The sequence below is a fragment of the Corticium candelabrum genome, chromosome 5 (assembly GCF_963422355.1).
Source record: "Corticium candelabrum chromosome 5, ooCorCand1.1, whole genome shotgun sequence".
Taxonomy (NCBI): Eukaryota; Metazoa; Porifera; class Homoscleromorpha; order Homosclerophorida; family Plakinidae; genus Corticium; species Corticium candelabrum.
Genome location: NC_085089.1, coordinates 1,195,909 through 1,218,321, shown reverse-complemented (window position 1 = coordinate 1,218,321; position 22,413 = coordinate 1,195,909). Strand labels below are relative to the sequence as shown.

The window sequence follows — 22,413 nt, the reverse complement described above, 5'->3', positions numbered from 1 at the left end:
GCACTAGAGCTCGAGTTAGGCAACTCCGTCTTCGGACACCCAACGCGATGGTATGTCACACGCTCTATAGCTAGTGTACTACATTTTGAGGTCATGAGTGGCAAGAGCAAGCAACAGAGAACTAAGGGCAACGTAAAGGTTAGCTATTCAGACATCCAGTTAGGCTATAACTGCAAACCAATTGTTTTCACGTGCAGCCTGCCAGCAGTGCAAGGACAGCAGAACTGCTCGCATCATCGTCAGCGTCATCATCTCTGTCCGGTGTCGGTGGTCTGGCAGGAACGACTTTATTCGGTTTCAGTCCGGCTGTTGTTGGGCTGGCAGACCAGACAGACGAAGTTGATAGTGAAGTGAACTCTGAGATCTCGCTGATTCTAAAGAAATTGAGCAAACGAGACACAGCAACTAAACTCAAGGTGTCTGCATGTGGAGACTTTGTGGGTTGGTGTAGGCCTATAATGTGACTGTTGGTGTTTTTTTCTTTCTAGGCGTTGCAAGAGCTGAGACAACTGTGTCAGTCTCTAAGTTCTGATGATGTGATAAAGGCATTGTCATACTGGCCTCGATTATTTAATAAATTAGCTATTGTGAGTTTGATTCGTTGTGTGCGGTGTTATTTTTTGTTGATGATGTTAATAATTAGTCAATCTTATCAGTCTGCATGTGATGCTCTGATGACCAAAGATTGGATATGTCATCTGTGTGTGTCTTGGTGTTTGTGTCTGTCAGTCTGTGTCTGTCTGTCTGTCAGTCTGTGTCTGTCTGTCTGTCTGTCTGTCTGTCTGTCTGTCTGCCTGTCTGTGTCTGTGTCTGTGTCTGTGTCTGTGCCTGTCTGTCTCAGTCTGTGCCTGTCTGTCTCTCTGTCTGTTTGTCTGTTTGTCTGTTTGTGCATGTCTGTGTCTGTGTTTGTCTGCCTGTCTGTCTGTGTTTGTGTCTGTGTGATTGTGCATGTGCATGCTTGGTAATACTGTGTATTTACCCCATGGGAATTATTTTCCTAGCTACCTTTTCATGGAGGAATTAATCAAGAGAGGGAATTAGTTTTAGATATATTGATAGTCTTGTTTTATGACCACTCTAAGTGCCTAAATTTACAAAGCTATGTTGCTTCACAAAATCGATAGCAGCGAGTCGAGTCTTTAAATTATGCACTTTGTATTGCCTGTGGCTTTATGCAATGATGTAAAAAATAACACATATTTAGTGGAATTTGACACGTACTCAACATGAGACCTGAACCAGCATGGCGGAGATTTATTAGAACAGGGGAATTATTCTGGATGGGGAATTATTCTGGGCACTGCTCTGTAGACAGGGAATTATTTGGGAGAGGGGTGGAGGAATTATTCCGGGAAATACGGTACCCACAGTTTACACACTACAGTTCTGCTTAGTCTTTGAGATGTAGCTGGAAATTATAATTATGACTTAAGCTTAAGTTAAGATTATTATTTGTAGAAAAACATTAGCGGTCAAAAGTAAATACAAACTTTGTGATCTTTGCGTTATCAGTTTGAGTTATGACACTGACGAAAGTATGTCTCAAAACACATTCTACTTTTTGTGCTTTATGTTGAATCAGTTCAAACTACATACAAAGAGATTGGCTATTGATTATGAAGTCATACATTTTCCAGAAATATTGTTGTAGTTGTTGTAATGAAAATTAGTGTGTGATTAGTTATTTCTGTTTTTTTTCATTTTGCTACAATCTGTTTGCTTTATTCAGGATGTCGAGAGACGAGTTAGAGAGGCTACCCACTGTGCTCATGAACAAATATGCATTAAAGCCGGTCGACAACTAGCTGTGCATCTTCGAGTCATCATGCCCTGTTGGTTGTGTACTATGAACGATCCACATCTACTTGCAGCAAAGGCATCACAAGCAGCATTTACTGCAACTCTAACAAGTGACAGCAAGAGAGCGGATGCCTTGGTCTACTGTAAAGATGCTATATTTAATGTAACGATAACTGTATGTATGTATGTATGTATGTACGTATGTATGTATGTATGTATGTATGTATGGTATACTTTAATTAAATTATGGTGAGATTACCATCCCTGGCACTTCCTAAAAATAGGAATTAAATAATTCTCCTGACTGTTATCTTAAACCATCTTTAAAAGCAAGCAGCTTGTGATTCAGATCCATTATGCTCATTGTTGTTTATCCACTGACGTGTCTCATCACTAATGATATTGTTTGCTGTGTGTTTGAGTGTCACTAATTAATAATTAACATCTTGTCTATAAGCTGTCATACTTGTAGTTTTTTTTGTGATATTAGTTATGTAGTTTGTTTATGTGTTTTCTGTTTTAGTACATATCTGAGAATTTGTTTGAACACACACCATCGACTCTCAGCGATCCAAAGTGAGTGAGCATACAGTCACAATGGCAAGTCACTGGGCTCACATCATACAGTCATAAACAGTTACAATGCACTGCTTAATGTATTAATATTACATAATTAATATTAATAATATTACACTTAAGTATTCTTAATATTACAGAAGTGATGAGTTTACTTTCAACTGCTCGGTGTGTTTCCAGTGTGTTTGTAATTTCTTGTCTCTATAGGAGCACTACACCCGAGGAGATGCAGGGGAAATACGATCGAATGGTTGCCACGTCATTATTGGCCGTTAGCTATCTGTTACAGCATCTTCCAACAGATAAGAAGGCAGGAGTCCATAGTCAAATTGATGCTCTCTTTGTTCAGCCAAAGCTGTGGAAGTATAGCAAGAGCAAAGTGCCATCAGTATACCACACTATGGTTGCGATCAAATTGATGTGCATATTGAATTGTGGTTGTTTAGGTTCGTGTGGCTGTTTATAGAATGATTGCAGCTGCATGTCAGCATGTTCCATCGGTTGTTGCTTCTCATGCCAAGGCTTTGTGCCCTGTGGCTTTGATGGCTGTGGGAGAAACAGAGCGGGCAGCATGTGCAGCAGCTTGGGAGGCTGCGCTGCATGTGATGACAAAGACTGAGGCAATGATCACAATTTCTTACTGTAAACTAGGACTATGTGGTGTTTTGATGTAACGGTTTTAATGCTTAATTTTGGTAGTCAATTAAACTTTACAGAACACAGAATTGCAACATTTGTATGCACACATTAATTGATATTATTGATTCTCTAAATCAAGAGCGTATTGTTAGAGGACATCACTCTGTTTGCTTGATTATCATATTATGTGACCATCGTGTATAGTATCTGTAAAGAGGGCATTCTGTGTGAGTGATTGTATTGGTGTGGTTGTCATGGTAATGAATGCAGGGGCAACTTTTAGCAAGCATGTAGAAAAGGATCATTTGCATGTCTAATTTAATAGTCAAAATTTCTCGCATGTTTATCTTTGTTATTACAATCAGTGTAATCTTATCTCTTATGCTAATTATTTGGTCCAATGTCGTTTCTCTTTGTCCCTGACTGTTTAGTGTTGACATTCATCAGTTTTACTTTTACTGGCTTTAGGACTGTTGGTGCCATGTCAATATTCGAAAAGCGGTGCTACCGAGGGTTTGGTCAGCAATGGTTAATGGTGCAGCAAGTGCTTCTGATCTAATCTATCCTAACTTGCTACCTCTTCTTGGGCAGTTACCAGAAGTGATGCAAACAATGTGTTATTAATTAATTACTGTTGTTGGTATTTCTGTTGCTAGGAAATTTTATCTGATGGAAGATTTTTTGTTGACTTCTTTTCCAAAGTGAGAAGAGGGTGAGAAATACAGTGTGTTTAATTGACTTTACTTCAGAAATAGATGTGGCCGCTTGAGACAATGATTGACATTCTCTCTAGCACACTCATTTAGAGTTTCTGATCTTATCAGGAATGTGGGCACGTAGTCTGTTAGCTTGATTGTATTTCTTACATATGTAATAGCACAAGTACTTGTGGGGTATTGTTGATATGTTTATTAGTTGTTGTTGAAATAGTCTTTGATTGATATCCGATTTTCAGGCATGCACAGTTTACATTCCTCTGTGTGTGTGTGTGTGTGTGTGTGTGTGTGTGTGTGTGTGTGTGTGTGTGTGTGTGTGTGTGTGTGTGTGTGTGTGTTAGCTTGTGGTCACAAGGTGTGCCAATTTTATAGGTTGGAAACTATTGCAACTCAACAGAACTCTTCTTTTTGTGATACAATTGTTACCTCATATTTTGAATGCTTTCGATATGCTTTATTGTGCAAAAAGACTCAACACGGTGACACTTCACCAATAATATTAGTAGATGCCAGGAAATGTTTGCTATGTGATCATGTAAGTATACATTGTTTCTTCTAATGATTGTGTGTAATCTGTGTTCTATTTTTGTATGTGATGTTACTGCAGTTATTAAAGTTTGTGGAAGACGCACTGTTTGAACCAGCAGACATCTCACTAGGCTGTTTGCAACTGTTCTTCGCATCATTTGCTGATCTAGTTGGAGTTTTAGTGAGAAAGAGTCAGTCATTATCTTCAGAGTTTTGGACTAACTTGAAAGTTATGGCAATGAGATCAGTGGACGAACTTGGAGTAACTAATGTACGTGTGTGTGTGTGTGTGTGTGTGTGTGTGTGTGTGTGTGTGTGTGTGTGTGTGTGTGTGTGTGTGTGTGTGTGTGGTGTGTGTGTGTGTGTGTGTGTGTGTGTGCATGAGTGTGTGTGTGTGTGTGTGTGTGTGTGTGTGTGTGTGTGTGTGTGTGTGTGTGTGTGTGTGTGTGTGTGTGTGTGTGTGTGTGTGTGTGTGTGTGTTCAAGTCACAGTGATGGCAAGCTATAATTTCCTTGGGCAAGAAACTTACACACAATTGCCTCTCTCGACTCAGGAGTATAAATGAGTACCTGGTCTTTGACTGGGGTGGCAAAGGCTTCCGGCTGCAGCAAAGTCCATCAGCCACTGGGGTCCTGGTGGAACTTCGGGTGCCCACACTACAGTTGGCGTCAAGGTCGGTGCTCCTGCGAGCACCTGGCCAGGCTCCAGGAGATTGCTTAGCACAGCCCATAGCTCCTGCTTAGTGCACAGAAACCCAGCGATCTGGCTGGGGGCATTACCGTTTAATGGCAGCTCCTTATCCATTTGTCGTTTGCCATTTTGTGTGTGTGTATGTGTTTGTGTGTTCGCGCACGTGCGTGTGTGTGTGTATGCGCGCGTGTGTGCATGAGGGCAGAACACAGAAGTCATTTAAAAGAGAGGATGGCAAGTGTTCATACCAGCTATGCACAATTTTGTTGGGTTAAAGTAACGTTATATGGGTCTTATCATGACAGTAGAATTTTATACAGTGTGGCAAGTGGATCCATTTGTATGACCATCCATTCATTCCTAATTCTCTCTGTGATTTCACTTCCTACTTTTTATGTGACGATCACTGTCACTGCTGGTGCATTAGATTTAATGAACACTTGTCTTTTTATAGCTTCAGCCCAGTAACAGACTGATGTCTTTCTTGAAAGAATTGTGCACCTCTTGTGATGATGTGGAAGCAAGCAGTTCAAGTGATGTCATGTTGTTGTATGAGATCATACAGGAGGTGGTCAATAGCTGCCGACATTTGGCATTTACAAACAAGTCACATAATCACATGTCTTTGTTGGCATCCATTTTTCAAACAGTCAGTAACCCAACTAACTTGCTACAATCTTCAGAAGATACTGGCAGTGTGAAAGCTGTTACACAGTTTGTCAGTTCTCAAGTTATACCTTATATTCAACACTTAACATCAGACTCTGGTCAACTTGATACATGCATGGCCATTCTTTTGGCTTTGCTAAAGCATACAGATGAACATCATATTGCCACAACCTTTAACACTTTGATTCAGGTACATGTCGTTCAGTTTTGAATGCATCTAATTAACAAGGTTTTTCTAGGCTGAAGACATTAATCACATTATTCTGTCAGTTGCAGCTGTGGTTCGTTACATTTTGCTTATTGTTTGCATGTATCAGTAGAAGTGTGACGTAGCAAGTGAAAATGTATTATTCTTGCTCTTACGTTTCCCTCATTTGTTGCTGAATGACACTTATTGCCTTGATTCACATTGCATTTTGAACAGGTCAAGTCATCGTTGTCGTCGTCGTCGTCGTCGTCGTCATCATTGCCTGTTCTTGTGCGAACAATTAAGAGTTGGCTTATGGAGACTGGTGTGACTGAGTGTATAATTGCCTCTATTGCAAGACTTACACAAGAATTGGACAATGCAGAAGAAACAAATCATGATGTCATGAACACAAACTGGAAGCTTTTGGAGCTTGCTGTTGTTCCTTATGGTAACAATTTACCTAGTTGTGCCACTGACTAATGCTCGACTTGTTTTGTTGATCTGTTGTATATGCATTCATTAGAACCAGATCAGTTGGTGTCAAGACATTGTAGACTTCAAGTTTTACAACAAGTCCTTCAATTTCTTGACAAGTTAGACTACTTGGAGACAGTAAATGACGGTGTCCACTCCACAACTACTGAAATAATGAGGTTGTTGCAAGCTCGATTTGAGGTGTGTTAGAAGTCTGTTAGTAAATAGCCACATTCTTCGTTTAAATCTGTTACATTTGTCACCACAAGGTGATGTCAGTGCCATCAGAAGAGATGGATTTGAAACTTGCTTGCAAAGTTTTCCACCTTCTAGAGTGGGACAATGGTATGGTGAATGGAGTGATTGAAGAGTGGATCTTACTCGGTAACTCCATTGTGACTTAGCTAAATCTGCCTGGAAGACAGCTGCAAAGGCGATGCAACACTTAGGAAGAGATACAGAATTATTGCAAGCATTGTGCAAGTGGGTTAAAGACAAAGTATTAGAAAGCAGTTCAGTAGACTTGTAAGACATCATTGACGTCATTTCATTGCTGAACAACAAGGTCTTGTTTGTTAGAGTAACAGTTGTGAGTTTGTCTCTTAAGACACACCAGCTCTTCCAGCCTTTCTCTGAACCTCATATCGTATCACCAGCAGTGCAAGGTCTGTTGCCTTTGGATGAGCAATGGGCAGAATGGAGAGAAGCCAATCAAGATTTGGTATTAAAGTATTCTGGTGTCAACCAGGATCATATAGCAAGTTGAACTTTTGTGACAAGTTCTTCTGTGTTTATAGTTCACGGCCTGTCAGCCGTTTATTGTTGGGTCCATGAATCTCTCATCAGTTCATCGTTCTGAGCTTTTGAATGTCAAGCAGGAGAGCAATGTTTGGGTAGAGGACTGCAGGCACTTTTACTGGTCAGTGTTTCTTGCTCAGCTACTTCACAGCAGCCAGGCAGAGGATGAAGCTATGAAGTGTAGTGATCCAATTGAGCTGTCATTGATACCAACAGAAAACATCAAGAAGATCAGCCTTGAATTGTTATGGCAACTTCAAGTTCGATTAAACAATGACTTTGGTCGTGACAAGACAGATGAACATGTAACTACAGTATTTAGCATGTTTTACTGTTGTGATCTTTGTCTATCATTATCGCTATTTAATTCATGGATAGGTCTTGCATCTCTTACAAACCACTAGCAGTAATGTATTGGACTACATTGGGCAAAATCAACAAGCTGATGATTTGTTTTACATGGTTGCACACAGGTGAGTCATACATCTTGACAGACTTTGAACGTTTTAAATGCCATTTGTATTAGATCAAACGGGGTTGGAGGTATTTGGCCGCAGGTCCAGGGAGCAATGTTTACATATTTTATTTCCAAAGAGATTGACTTTGACAGCTACTTGCACACATCTTTGATGTGCAGGTAATTGTCTTTGATTAAGCAGTAGCTTAACTTTTCTAACTTTTCTAGATGTTGAAGCAATTTGTGCATCATGTGGAAACTGAATTTGTTTTTGTTTATTTACAGCAAGCACAAGATTTCTGCTTGTGAACTACAGTCCATTCAAATGCTAACAAGTAGCCTTGAAGAAGCATTATCTGCTGCCACAAATTGCCCTTCTACAACCTCAACAGCTGAACTATTCACTCAGCAATTGTTGACATCACCAATTGCAAAGGGTTTATTTCACAGCAGTGCTGCATTGCAGTTAGGTGATACGATAATTCTTGTGCCAAGTTGTTTCAATTGCCAGCTAGGATTTCTTTTGCAGATGCTTGTCTCAGTGGGTTGTGTTTGGCACATTGCTCGCTGAGATTAGGGTTCAGGTTATTAGAGTCATTCAACTGCCAGCTAGTCACATCACAAATCATTGACCAGCTGATTGTCTGGAGAGACAGCAGCGATGCATTTCTTTTTGACAGGTAAACGGTTTACACAAGTGGCATGCAGACTGACTTGCTTCATGCAACCAGCGGGTGTGGCGGGTGGCACACATTAGGACTTATCATATTTTAGTCAAGAAGAGAAAGTTAAACACACTATAATTTGTGAATAGAGGTTTTGAGAGGGAGAGTGTGTCAGATAGTTGTGTTTGTGTCTAGCTCTATTCTGTCCGCATCTTCAGTGCAACTGGCATTTAATTCAGAAGCATGTCGATTTCTCAATTGGACTATCAGACATTATCCAAAGGTTCTGATCGACAAACATTGGGACTTTGTTTTCTGTGGTTTAGTATCTTGGCTGCAGGTGAGTTGCTGTGTGCATTGTACTTTTGTGTTGATTAGTCTTGCACCTGCCATCTCTTAGACATGCAGTGAAGGATTCGGAGATGCACCGTCTCTTGGATATCAAGCTCTGACTTATCAAGTTATGCTATTGTTGGCTGGTGTATCTAAGTGTTTGCAGTTGTCTACAAATGAAACATGTATTGCCTCAAAGATTATAAGTGACTTTCACGACTATTTCTCAGGGACATCATATGCGATTGCATTTCCAATGTTTTTGAGTATGGCAGGTAAGGCACTTTTCTTGGATACCTGATTCTTCAACAGTACTAAGTATTGGTGTCTCTCCAGAGACATCAACATCAGCTGATTTATGTCTTTCCAAACAACTAGTGATGTGTGCAGTGTCACAGGCCATTATCCAGTGCCCTTTGCAATGTTTAGAACAACAACTTCTTAGCAGTAATAATGAAACAGGCAATGAAGTAGCTTCTGGAGAGCTGCCACAGCTGCATGGAAGTATGAAGAAATACAGCAAGTTACTAGCAAGTGACGTTCTTAGTGTACAAGGTGGTGGTTATGAGTGTTTGAAAAAGTAAGCTAGAGTATTCACAATCATGTGGTCGGTGCTATGAGATGACCTTCTAGATTGGTTCCTATAATTGTGAGACTGGATACAGCAGCTATTGATGCTCAGAGTGGTGCTGCCAGCTTTTCCAATGAGACTGAATCTGATGCAAATCGAATGTAGGACTTTACACCATAAACCTTATAGGTTTGTGTAAATTGGATTTGTTTTGTGAATAGTGGTCTTCCCAAATGCTTGCTTGCAGTCATCAGTGACACTTCACATATGATCACAGATCTGTTGGGAGTTTCTGAAAAAGGCGAGAGGGTTTCTTTTGCTAGAAGTTCATTGAAACTTCAGCTTGAGTCAGGATGTGTTGCATATTGCTTGTGCTGGCTGCTCATATTGGACTGCTTTCAAACTGCTAACCATGTGGTAATTATGTCATGTAATGGTGCTACTAAGAAGTGGTTTGCAGACAGTTGTGCTGATTCTGCAGTTGCGTGTCCATTACTCTTATAGCGCAAAGGAAGGTGGACGATTAAGTGATCTGATGCAGAATCTTTTTGCCTTCATGCCAGATGGTCAGAAATCTGCGATCTTTGCTTTGCAAGGCGATTGTAGACCAAGTTCATGGGATAGCCCACCTGCAACAGGGCACACAAACTTCTGGCAGTGGACTCAACATAAATTGAACAAAGCTGCTGGTAATTCTACCTTAGAAATATTTCATGACATTGCATTTATAAGTATATTTAGATTTGGCTGAACGCTTGTCATGTAGTGTCTATTTTCGATGCCTTCGTCAACTACCTGCTCTTGTCAGGCAGTGGTATTCCAGCACTGACAAGAAGATGTCACAGACAGTAGAAAAGTATGAGAAAGTGTCAATACTGGTTAGGAGATTATTATAGCCATTATGATGTTCTATAGGTTTACAAGTCAATTTATGAGTCCACTATTAGCACAGCATGAACTGAAAGCAATTCAAGAGCGCAATTATAAATCAGACAATATGCAGGTAACAGTGCACGATGTTAAATACATGGGACATTTATTACTTACTGTTTGTCTGTGATGTGTAAAGGTGCGTGTAAGACAACTGAGTCGAGAGGTTGTAGCTGTTTACACTATTAGTGATGTGTCTATGGAGTTGATTGTTGCACTAACATCAAGCCATCCTCTTACTCCAGTTAAAGTAGAATGTGGTAGGAGAGTAGGTGTACCTCACACTCAATGGCGAAACTGGATGCTGCAATTGACGACGTTCCTCAGTCATCAGGTAAGATATCTTACATTACTGATTAGACCCTCACTAGTTCAAACAGTTTACAGAAATTTGAGAAGGTTTGAGTATACATGGACATGTTCAACCATGGACATGTTCATTTGTTTGACTAAATCTGGAGCATGTTTGAGTACAGGGAAACCCCGGACTTTGCCCTCAACCCTTTTTTGTCTCTTAACACAGCAGCTACATACATACAGACTAGTCAATATTTTATGTGTATAATTATATTTTTTAAATTAAGTTATAATTATTAATTAAATTAGATCAACCATGGACATGCATGTTTAACCATGGACATATTCAACCATGGACATGCAAGACATGTTGCTTAGAATTCCTGAGTTACATAATAACGCTTTTTTCTGTTTTTGTGTTAATATTATACCATTAATTAATACGACAATTTGTAGTGCATATAATGGAAAGCAGGGTTCAGTGGTTCTTCAACTGTTCAACTGTTTTGTTTCACTCTTGTATATCATATCTTACATTAGTAATATTAGAAGGACATTACAAGTATCTCATATACGCACATCTCGCTCAATTAGAGATTGAGGAAATTAGTTGGCGAGCTGGGCTGGCTTGTAATAGCTAGATCAAGCAGAGGAAATTATCATTAGCTGGAACAACGATTTTGCTTCAGTTTAATTGACACATCACAAATAACGGCAACAAAGCTGTTACCTGGATTGGAACTTTCACTTACCCCATAATAGCCTTTGCTTCAAGAAAGTCACCAAAAGTGAAACATGAATGTAGATACTAAAGTTTTGGACTGAAATGCCATGGGAAATCTACTGAAATCACACAGAGACTTAAGATTTTGTCTACATGTATCTCTTGGAGTCATAAGTAGACATTTGAGTGATTCAACCAGAAGGCTTCAAGTTTGGGTTCATGAGTCAGACTGCTTATGGTTGCTGATGTTGCTAGATGTATAAAGAGTAACTAACCCGTAAATTTATTTATAGAATGGAACAATCCTTGACGGCCTTGTACTATGGAAAGACAACCTCGACAAAAAGTTTAGTGGTTTAGATGACTGTATGATCTGCTTCAGTGTGATTCATGGTTCCAACTGCTCCATACCTTCATTGCAATGTAAAACATGCAAGAAGAAATTTCATTCAGCATGTCTAGTAAGCAACATTTTTATGACACGAGAGTTGTTTAATTAATACCGTCATTGCTATTGTATTGCAGTACAAATGGTTCAGCACAAGTAACTTATCATCCTGTCCTCTCTGCAGGAACTTGTTCTAATATGCTGTAGAAGGTTGTGTTGTAATAGAAACAGTGTTTGTTCACTGAGGAGGTTGCAATGAAGGTAGTAACACAGATATGTTTACCTTTTGAATGGCGTTGAATATTCTGTGATTTGGATGTTAATTAAGTGTGTTTTGTTGAATTAACAGTGGCGTAGTGGCACCTAATGCCTCAAACAAACAAAATTATGGAACATATATTATTTGTAGGGTAGCTAGGGTGAGATGTGGTGGTACGAGTTTGCTGTGCTGTGCTGTGCTGTGCTGTGCTGTGCTGTGCTGTGCTGTGCTGTGCCGTGCCGTTCAGTGGCCTGCTCTGTGTGTGTGTGTGTGTGTGTGTGTGTGTGTGTGTGTGTGTGTGTGTGTGCACGTGTGCGTGTGTGTGTGTGTGTGTGTGTGTGTGTGTGTGTGTGTGTGTGTGTGTTTGTGTGTGTGTGTGTGTGTGTGTGTGTGTGTGTGTGTGTGTGTGAGAGAGAGAGAGAGAGAGAGAGGAGAGAGATCTTGAGGTCATATAGAAAGGAAGCATCATGCTGCAATGTAAGATGTGTAAGGACAGAGATTGCAAGCAATGAACTTTCGAGGCAGTCGCCTTGAATAATCTTGTAATAATATTGTAATAATCTTGTAATAATATAATATTGGTATTAATCTTATTGACAGATCTCCTCATCATGATGATCGATCCATATTCCGTAAACGTAGAAATGGTGATGTACACTAACCCTGTCAGTCCATCCTTACGTTTGCAAGAATGATCATGACAAAACAATTTTTAGTTCCTTACAGGCCTGCACTGTGAAATTAGAGGACTATCACTGGCTTTAGTACGTATACGCGCATCTACGTATAGACTTTCGAGCATTACGAGCCATATGTCATCATGTACACATGCACAGCTCTGACTACACATTGTAACAGGCAGAGGCATATATGGCCAGAGCGACAGGTCCCTCGGGGTACCAGGATGTCAACTAATACGTTACTAACAGTGCTAGTGGTTGGCTCGGCTCGACCTTTGAATCTATTTACTGGATTGCAACACCCGCGACTTTTAGTTTTGTTTCTAATGGCTTCGACAAGCGATATGAAGACGTACGGTCTCGCTGCTGGGTGTATGACTACGGTCACTCTCATCATAGGGGGTACGAGTGTTCTCGGAATTCCGTTTGTCGTCTGGCATGCTGGGGCCGTCTCTAGTCTATTCACACTGGTTGCTGCGTCATTGTTGGCTATTATTCCTGCCCTTTGGATCGTCGAGACGTCCGCTAGAGCAGAGGTCATCATCTCGTTGTACCTAGAGTGCAAGTAGTGGTTGCAATTGGTGTATCTGTTCGTTTCCTATGCTGCAGTGTTTCTGTTAGTCGTATCGTTACTTCTCTAAGTTAAGTTAATGGTAACCAGTATACGTGTATGTGGAGCACATGCATGCATGCGCAAGTACATGTAGCGCTTTTCCAACACTTCAGTTCAACTGCATGCCGTCGATGTACGTGCATACAGTATAGCGGAAGCAGACCTAACGGAGGAGTGGTTGGAACACAGTAGGTGTAGACTTAATTAATTTGTAGGTGGTCTGTTGTCCGTCGTTGTGTTTTGGGAAGGCTTGGTTTCAACCAACCCAGACCAAGTTCAAGTTCAACCTGATATGCAGAGTGAATTACAGCAACAATTTGAGGAAGTTGAATATACCCACCTACCAATATGCTGTGTGGTGGCTTACTCTGTTAATTATTATAACCTAGCTTTAAATCCAGTATGCCCTTGTTCATCTAGAAGTTTGAACTGTAGCTATTGATGAAAATGTTTTAGCTGTGCAATGAAGGTGTCAGTTGCGAAGTCTTAGAGCTGTACCTGCTAGCTACAATATTCATTATGTGAATACTTTAATAATACGGATGCAGAGTTTGTTCTAGTTCAAAAATCTAGTAACATACAAACATTTTTAGAGTAGATCGAGGTTCACGTTGAAGGCACAAATTGCAGTAAATTGCATGTGCATGAGATTAGCATGGAGTAATATGTATCACACAAGGTTCAATTGTTGGCTTGTATTCTAGTAAGCTGAACACCTAAAGAAGCGTACCTTGGGCTGTGATCCTGTATGCTTAGTAAACTTTTCATCAGTTTTTTGAAGTGGTAAATCACTATAGTAATTATTTGGCTTTGTGGTTGATTTGATTCATCATCCACTTACTGCTAAAGCATGAATCATACAGTGTATACAGAACACTTAATTGTCATACCTTCTAGTAATAGGTGTTGTGTAGGCTCTGGAACAATTGTCCTTCTGTGATGAAACATTGGTCACTGTCAGTAGTGCATTGGCATCGTGTCAAGTACGAACTGAGAGGAAATTTGAATTGCAAGAATTAACTGACATTTTCCTGGGAAAACATCTAGGCTTTGTATTCTGGTTTGTTGCTATCACCAACAGTTTGTTGAACTCCTGGTTACAAGCTCAGGTCGCTGCTGCATCTTGGGCTAGTAATCTGCCTTTCAAAGGATCTGTGTTTGCCAAATGTACTGACGAAGACTTTCTTCTGCATGATCACCCAAATGGCGGATGCTGGAATAGTTATGCTGTTTGTATTGTCGTGTTTGGTGTTATCACTGTGTTTCTTGCGTGGTTTGACCTTCATCAACTGGGCTTCCTTAACTACATAGTCACGGTGGCACGATTTATTGTTCTAGCTGCAATGGTTGTTCATTCTCTTGTCTTATCTGCTGATCGAAACGTCGATCGAAAGGAACCTAAGGAAACTGGCAACTCTGTGTGGACAAATTTCTCAACTGCAGGGTGGCTAGCATCTGTTCCCGTATTCATTTTTAGTCAGCTATTTCCACTTCCAATACCAACTGTTATTCAACCAATGTCTAACAAAGCCAAGCTGCGTCGAATGCTCATAGCAGCTGTTACCACAAATGCGGTACTGTATTTTGTCGTCGGAGTGGCTGTAGCCACAAACTTTGAGTGGAATACAAATGAAATGGCAAATTTGAACTGGGTTCGTTACACTGGCGAGAAGTACAATGGGGCAGTTCGAGCACTCGCTCATATTATTGTGTTATTTCCTTCTGTTGATGTAACTTTGAGTTTCGTTTACCAAGCCATTGTTTTGGTCAACATTGCTGAATCTTGGATATTCGGTGGTCACGTGTCATTTAGTAGACAAACAAGGTTCATTCACCGGCTGATTGCATCCATCATTCCATTGATTGGAGCTGTGTTTATTACAAATTTGGTGACTGTCACTAAGTATATTAGCCTAACAGTGTACTTTCTAGGTGTTGTGATTCCTGCAGCTATCCAATACAAATCAAAAAACATCTGGCTCAAGAAACTCTGTTCTCTTTCACAACAAAAAGAGATGCCAGATGATCGTTCTAAGGGGGCAACATTTATCAACAGAGCAGCTCTTATCGCAACAGACTTATGTCCTACTTCTTTGAATGACAATCCGTACTCTGGTTGGTATAGCAGAACGCCAGTTGTCATTGTTGTACTGGTTTCAGCAGTCATTTGTGCAATCATTACAGTAGTTGGTATGGTATCTTACCCTGTTCAATGAGCTTGAGCTGGATTTAGATTTGATATTGAGTGGGACTCAGCTGAATACATAGAACAACAGCTCAATCAGTGTATCAATCTATTTGTAATTAAAAATTTAGTAGATGAAGTTGTTGCATTATACTATGCACTTGGAATGATTAATTATATAAAAATTCATCCAAAAGCTGTCAAGAACCCATTAAAAATTAATTAAGCTTCTTACCTACTTCACTGCAGATAGTGTAGAAAGTTTTAAGTGACGCTGTTATCGTAGTGTAGATGCCACAACACAAATACGCTAGAAAAGACTAGCCTTCGTCATCCCCGGATTGTCAATGACCTCATACAACTGGGCATGCTCCGCTTTACTTCAGAACTTGAGCATGAGAACGTACAGCAAATTGGTTGGCTACTTCACCGGCATTAGCTGGATGTTCAGTCCGTATGGTGTACCTTTTGTAATGTACAATACTGGACTGGTTGCGAGTATCCTAACTCTAATTTTCATCGCAATAGCAAGCTTCATTCCCGTTATGTGGATACTGGAGACTTTGTGCAGAGCGCAGGTAAGCTGTAGGACCCTCGTCGCCTTTTTGTCTTGTTTCTTACTAAAACTACGTGTTTCAGGCACTAGAAACCATGAAAGAGAGGAAGGCGGATGTGGACATGGAAAGTGTTGACCTTGGTAGCCTGACAGAAATCATGTCTCTATGCAAAATAAAAACTGGGAGGCGATTTGAACTACAGGAGCTGTGTGAGATATTTATTGGAAAGCCAGCGGCTATTATCTGTACTCTTTTGGTTGTTGTTTACCTATCCAACTGGACAACTGTCGTCATTTCTGCAACTGCTTTGGCTACTAATGCTCCCGTCGATAGTCATGGAAGCTTCTTAACACAATGTACAGACTCGGACTTTCACTTTCGTCTTCATCCTGATGGAACTTGCTGGAATACATACACACTGTCAGTGTTGGTTTTTGGTGTGTTCTCTTTAATTGTGGCTTTCACTGAACTTGGAGAGATGAGGATTCTTCAGACAGTCTTGGCATTTGTTCGATTTGCGACTATTGGAGCCATGATAGTTTACAGTATTTTTACAGTGGACGAAGATCACAGTCACGACAGGAAAGTCCATTGGTTTCAGTTTTCTTTGCGTGGGTTTTTGGCTGCTGTTCCTACCCTGGTCTATGCACACTTGACAGTCATTGGAATACCAACAATCTCAGAACCTGTTGCGAGGAAGCAAGGACTTGCCAAGATGTGGGCCGGAATATTTTTTACAACATCAAGTTTCTGTGGCATCTTGGGTCTCACAGTTGCTGTTCGCTTTAAATCCACTGTGAATGAAGTTGCATCTTTGAACTGGGTAAGCTGTAATGAGTTTAGGAAGGTACAGGAATCATTTAGGCCATGTAATCAAAGAATAGTTTCTGTTCAGGAATTGCCTAAACATTTGTTTAATTAAGGTGGCTTTTGGGTTAGGTATTACTTAAAGGTATTATTTCTTGACAGTAGCATGAACAACATCAAGAATGGTGGTTTGTTTGAAACCATGTTAGACTATTGTGCTCTACTGATGAAATTTCTACAAGAGTATTTGGGAAACGATAAGAAGTTACACGGTTACAGTGTTTATTACACTTTTCAAGACAACTGATGGACACCATTAGCTGCTAAAGTTGTCATAGAGATTACTGCCTTTTCAAGTGATATTTTCCATTTATGCAATAATCAAACATGCCTTTTTGTGCATGTAATGGGACATAAGCAACTGGCATAATCCATATCGAAGTTCTATGCAGTGAGAAAGTTGTGTTGGCAATGAGCAGAAACTATTGTACTTTTTTACGGGGACTTAGAAATTATGTAGATGAATGCTAACAGTATCTAATATCACTTGTGTCAAGAATTGGTTACAAGCATCAAGTCTAAATACGTTCTGTTCATTGTTTCATATGTAGTTATTCATTCTAGGTGGATACTGATAATGTATTACTTTAAATCTCAAGTGTCAGATAAAGTCTTTGGTATCTGGGCTTTTCCAAGATGAAATGTGGTATTGCTGCATCTATGGGTTACTTCATTGGACATGCTGAGCTTAATGTGTTTCACTCTATTTTGACGTGAATATTTGATGAAGCACATGGTCATCTTGATTGCTGTTGCCAATGCTGATTATTGCGTAGTCCTGTTGAGGTCAAGTTACTGGTCAGGTATTGCTATTCCTTACATTAGTTAATTAATTGTTGGTGTGCAATGCTTAGACTAAGTTGCATGCTTTACAGTATGTTTCAGATTTTATTATTGTTTTAGTGGTTGTTGTCACTGAGTTTAAGTATCAGATTTGAGTCCAAAGGTTATGCTAGAAATGAATTTCTATTACGAAGAGATGTTTAGTCAAATTCATTTTTAGATTTAGTCAAATTTCATGCATGGTTTTTATTATCCAAGCTATACAGTCAATGCTTACTTGAATCTCTAGCCTGTTCATTCTGCCTGAGATGGGTTTGGTCAAGACTATGCATAATTATATGGTAGCTTGAGAGAAAGTTGAAATTATTAAGTCAAGAAGGAATTATTGGTATGTGTGTAGTTGGTTATCAAGTGCCGAGGTTTGGTGTCATATAGTCTTTTTATGGAAATTACGTAGCTGAGAGACCAAAGAGCTACTGCAAACTGGCTATGATGAATGTAGTGAGTGATTGACAACAGTGGATGCCACAGGAATATTATGAAGATTTTGCATAGAGATGGAGATAGTGTGGATTAGGATTGAAATTTATGTATGTAAATACACACATTGTATATGTATATACAATGTGTGTGTGTGTGTGTGTGTGTGTGTGTGTGTGTGTGCACGAGCGTGCGAGCTTGTGCATGTAAGAATGTGTGTGTGTATATATATATATATATATATATATATATACACACACACTACTGGTATTCGTGTTATGGATGTATGGATGGATGTATGAATGTACTGTTACTATAGTTATGTGAACATTATATTTATCTGATGTGTCGTTAATTCAGTCAAATTTTCAGTTAATAGAGCTTGTGCATGTGTATTGCATGCAATTTAACTGAAAACACATTTTAGCCGAGAGCAACCTATTACATCTGAAGGCAAGAACTAAGCACAGCCAATCTCAGACCATTAATGGTCTTGTTCTGTTACTTGAGGAAATCAAGATTGACTCACACATTGGCTATAACTTGTATGATTCAATTGTATTTGGCACTAACAGTGTTTTGCCAATTGATATAATGCAGAAGTCTCAGAACTGTCAATAGGTCTTATGAATGATCCAATTCGTTTGACCTTGATTGGTACATCTTATATTGTTATAAGATCCAAATGCAGCTATGATGTTATCAGCTGATGATCATTGTGTGACTTGTATGTTTGAGTCAAAATTTGAATGGATCTATGTCTCACCTGATTTGCACGAACTTTGAGAGGGAGGACTAAAACTTTGTTCAGTCGTGGTATGTGTGTATACAATATTTGACGATTCCTTGATCTAGGTTCCTCTTACTCATTCAAGCAATATTGTTTTGAGAATATTTGCATATTGGATTGTCCTTTATCCATCAGTGGAACAATGTGTGTCTTATGGAATGACTTCAATAATTTTGGCAAACACGGTTGAGTCATTGTTGGTTGGCAGTAACAAGCATTCTAGGGTCGAACGATCAATTCATCGGTTTTTGTGGACAGCAGCTCGTCTCATTGCACCAATATTTGTAAGCAATTTGGTAGCCGAGTCGAAATATGTAAGTCTTGTGTTGTTCTGGCTGATGTACTTCATACCAGGATTGCTGCAGTTTTGTTCAAGAAATAGGTGGTTGGCCGAGATTAAGAAGGTTACTGTAGCTGCACCAGAAATTATTGAACATCACAATGCAACTGAGCGTACTGGCTTGATTAGTACTAAGATTAGGTTGAATATTGTGAATGATACGCCGTATAGTGGATGGTATAGCCGACCGATAGTTGTCGTCGTGGTGCAGTTGTTTGGCCTTCTTGCTTTTGGTTTGACTGTGGTAGGTCTTGCCTTGCCTCACAGTCTGTCGTGACTTTTTATTTGCTATTTGTGAGACTGTGTGAAAGTCTTTTAATGAGTTTATTCGTGATTCTGTGTAGTTTAATTAATTGTTCAAGAATCTTGTACAGACAAATTGCATTGCGTATGTATTTAGGTAGACTGTTCGCTTAACCGTGCTTAGAAGTTGACTTGTTTGTACTCTACTGTAGTAGTCTAGTAGTTCTCTGTTTGGTGAGGAGTAAGAGTTGGGAGACTAAGAATGTATCAATTTGATTGTCAGGTCACATGTTAGATGACATACAAGCATTTCATTGAGTCAGAGGCTTCGCAGCCAAAGATTACTGAAACAGGTATAGTACTGTACATCACTTCGGTTTTCAGAAATTGCATCCGTTCATGTATGTACAATGGAGAGTCTCGGTACAAGACAGGGTGAGAAGTGACTAGTAATTCAGTCTCATGCAAAGGGTTTGATGTTCTAACCATCTACATGACATTGATCTAATGTTGAAGTTTAATTCAACTGTATTAACTAGGGTTCTACATGATTCTGTTTTCAATAAGGGAATGTGACTACGTTTTGCGAGATTCTTAGAGCGTTACGTTTTCCAGCAATCAGTGTCATTTGTTAACCATTATATAAATTCTAGATCTAAGAATTGTTGTAGATGTAATACACTAATTTCCTTTTTTGTGTTCTTACGACTATCAAGATCGAATCTAGTGATCAGTTTGCACACTTCTGTGATATGTCAGACGCAGATCAAAAGACCGTTATAGGTCATTTACTAATTCATTTTTTAGTGTTTCTAGTGACCTATTTGACAAGACCACTGTAACAAAACAACGCAAGGTTGTAGTGCTAATTAAGTTGACTATTAGTAAGGTTGAAAGCAACTTTCAATGAAATGGCCATGGAACAAGGTATATTTATAATTGGAATTAGAGGAGATCCAAACTGATAGCTTGGACATCTCAAGTAAATTGTCTTTGAATGGTGAGATTAAATTAAATCAATGAAAGATTAGGCATGCTTTTCGTGGCAACTTTGTTTTCCAGACACAATTGCAAGCATGCAATCACGCGCGTTAGACCCACTAAATTTTAGTGCTGATATTTATATCTAAACGCTCGCTACTGCAAGGCATCCGTACTGTACTCTAGAAATTGCAAGGTCTTCATTGGTCGGCTAGAACGGTGCTCTGACCACGAAGACTTACAGCAAATTGGTTGGCTACTTTACCGGCGATAGTTGGATGTTTATGTAGTTCTTACAGCATTCCTGTTGTCATGTACCATACTGGTCTGGTTGTTGGTGTTGTTACGTTCCTCATCATTTCAATAGCGAGCTTTTTCCCAGTTCTATGGATACTAGAAACTGTCCAGAGCCGAGGTGAGAGCTGTGGACTAAGATCTCTACCTACTCGAATAGCTAACTAAGTCTAGTTTTGTAAATGTCTACTCGCTTTATCGTTTGACGTATACGTTTGTCAGGCAATGGAAACTCTAGATCTCGATCTTCGAGAGATTAACGCTGACACGGAACCTGAATATGAACGTTTGAGTGTGACGGAAGTCGTGTCCCTTTGCAAAGTTAGAACCGGGAGAAAGTTTGAGCTAGACGAGCTCTGTAAATTGTTTATTGGAAAACCGGCAAGTATTCTGTGTACACTCTTTATCCTTATTTACCTCTGGGACTGGTCGTCCGCCGCCATTTCTGCTACTGCATTCGCCACTAATGTTCCTGTTGGCGATCATGGCACGTTTCTATCTCGGTGCACTGATCAAGACTTCCTCTTCCATGTACATCCTCTTGGCACTTGTTGGAATACCTACACACTTTCTGTACTAGTTTTGGGTATACTCTCTTTGGTTACAGCTCTCACTGAGCTTGGAGAAATGAGTATTCTTCAGACAGCGTTAGCGATATTTCGCTTTACAACTATTGGAGCTATGGTAGTGTACAGTATGGTGACTGACAGTGAAAACAAAGAAGATGGGAATTCGAAGGAGGGAGCAGTTGCTTGGTATCAGTTTTCTTTACTTGGCTTTTGGTTGCTATTGCTGCCATGGTTTACGCGCAAGTGACAGTGATTGCAGTGCCATCGATCTCAGATCCTGTTGAGAACAAGCATGGGTTGGTTAGGATGTGGACAGGAGTATACGTCACGTCATCGATTTTGTACTGTGTCATGGGCATTACCCTTGCAATTCGTTTCAAGTCTCATAAATGAAATTGCATCACTGATCATGAACTGGGTAAGTTGTGAAAAGACTAGGAATTTAATTAATTAATTATTATGGAAATGTTAATAACAGGCAGGCACATAATAGATTGAGCTCAGCTGCATGTATTTAATTTGATGTGGGATTGCTTTACCAAAAGACTTAATGCATATCTATGATGAAGGTGCCTCTTTCTGACTCAAGTAGTACTTTTGTGAAAGTACTTTCATATTGGATCGTGCTTTATCCATCACTGGAGCAGTCCATTCAATATAGAATGATTTCCATTATTTTAGCAAATACAGTGGAATCTCGGCTGTTTGGTGGTGACAGGCAATTTTCTAGACTTGACTAATCTGTTCATCGGTTTCTTTGGACAATTATTCGTCTCATTCCACTAATTTTTGTAAGTAATTTGGTGACTGAGTACAAGTATTTGAGTCTTCTCTTGTTCTTCTTGATGTACTTCATTCCGGGTTTGCTGCAGTATCGTTCAAGAAAGAGATGGATGGCTGAGATTAAGACATTTGCTGCAACTGCAGCTGAAAATCTTCAACAAGAAGATGCAGCTGAGTCTACTGCTTTGATTGGTTCTAAGGTGATCACTATAAATGATACTTTCTACAGTGGATGGTCTAGTCGACCAGTAGTTGTTGTAGAGGTGCAGTTGATTGGCCTTCTTGCTTTAGGTTTGACTGTGACCGGTCTTGTACTGCATAACAGCTTTCAATGATTGTTAGATGCTTACTGTTATTAGTTAGTATGGTGTTAGCACTAATTAGATTTATTGATAGAAATAATGAAATATATTTTCACATATATATGTAGGAGATTAAAACGTTATGTTATTTTAGGGAACGTGGGACTGAATTTGAAGGCCCCAATAATTAGATTTACAGCTAACTCTTTAATTAACTAAAATAATTTGTCAAACAACAAAAA

At 39.6% G+C, this 22,413-nt stretch overlaps 5 protein-coding genes across 10 annotated transcripts; all 5 read left to right on the top strand.

Annotated features, from left to right (window-relative positions):
• The first annotated feature begins 49 nt into the window (after positions 1–49).
• Positions 50–3,731, top strand: LOC134180618 (E3 ubiquitin-protein ligase listerin-like). The gene is made up of 11 exons (XM_062647807.1): positions 50–138; positions 198–416; positions 489–587; positions 1,730–1,963; positions 2,324–2,376; positions 2,584–2,764; positions 2,823–2,996; positions 3,076–3,157; positions 3,220–3,272; positions 3,484–3,615; positions 3,672–3,731. The coding sequence occupies exons 1-11, from the start codon at positions 94–96 to the stop codon at positions 3,729–3,731; spliced, it is 1,332 nt and encodes a 443-aa protein (XP_062503791.1). The 5' UTR covers positions 50–93.
• A 365-nt stretch (positions 3,732–4,096) lies between these two features.
• On the top strand, positions 4,097–11,690 carry LOC134180414 (E3 ubiquitin-protein ligase listerin-like). The gene is made up of 25 exons (XM_062647564.1): positions 4,097–4,266; positions 4,339–4,530; positions 5,404–5,808; positions 5,858–5,899; positions 6,043–6,256; positions 6,332–6,483; positions 6,552–6,627; positions 6,687–6,807; positions 6,862–7,003; positions 7,080–7,385; positions 7,459–7,553; positions 7,607–7,717; positions 7,823–8,007; positions 8,067–8,217; positions 8,398–8,542; positions 8,603–8,810; positions 8,872–9,115; positions 9,169–9,267; positions 9,328–9,523; positions 9,588–9,795; positions 9,848–9,962; positions 10,022–10,109; positions 10,176–10,370; positions 11,351–11,518; positions 11,583–11,690. The coding sequence occupies exons 2-25, from the start codon at positions 4,492–4,494 to the stop codon at positions 11,640–11,642; spliced, it is 3,765 nt and encodes a 1,254-aa protein (XP_062503548.1). The 5' UTR covers positions 4,097–4,266; positions 4,339–4,491; the 3' UTR covers positions 11,643–11,690.
• A 967-nt stretch (positions 11,691–12,657) lies between these two features.
• Positions 12,658–15,362, top strand: LOC134179349 (uncharacterized). The gene is made up of 2 exons (XM_062646216.1): positions 12,658–12,920; positions 13,912–15,362. The coding sequence occupies exons 1-2, from the start codon at positions 12,711–12,713 to the stop codon at positions 15,211–15,213; spliced, it is 1,512 nt and encodes a 503-aa protein (XP_062502200.1). The 5' UTR covers positions 12,658–12,710; the 3' UTR covers positions 15,214–15,362.
• Positions 15,363–15,549: 187 nt separating this feature from the next.
• LOC134179346 (uncharacterized) lies at positions 15,550–22,292 on the top strand. Of its 6 annotated transcripts, none has more exons than XR_009969865.1 (4): positions 15,550–15,760; positions 15,822–16,562; positions 18,725–19,595; positions 19,659–22,292. XR_009969865.1 is itself a non-coding variant. In XM_062646214.1 (3 exons), exons 1-3 carry the CDS (start codon positions 15,578–15,580, stop codon positions 19,274–19,276), a joined length of 1,476 nt encoding a protein of 491 aa, XP_062502198.1. In that variant the 5' UTR covers positions 15,550–15,577; the 3' UTR covers positions 19,277–22,292. The 6 variants fall into 6 exon arrangements, 1 of the variants encoding a protein (XP_062502198.1); XR_009969862.1 differs by having other exon boundaries at positions 18,725–20,638; positions 20,740–22,292; XR_009969861.1 differs by having other exon boundaries at positions 18,725–21,504; positions 21,656–22,292.
• LOC134179347 (uncharacterized) lies at positions 20,743–22,292 on the top strand. Its single transcript, XM_062646215.1, has one exon. It carries the CDS (start codon positions 20,743–20,745, stop codon positions 21,331–21,333), a length of 591 nt encoding a protein of 196 aa, XP_062502199.1. The 3' UTR covers positions 21,334–22,292.
• Positions 22,293–22,413: the final 121 nt, after the last annotated feature.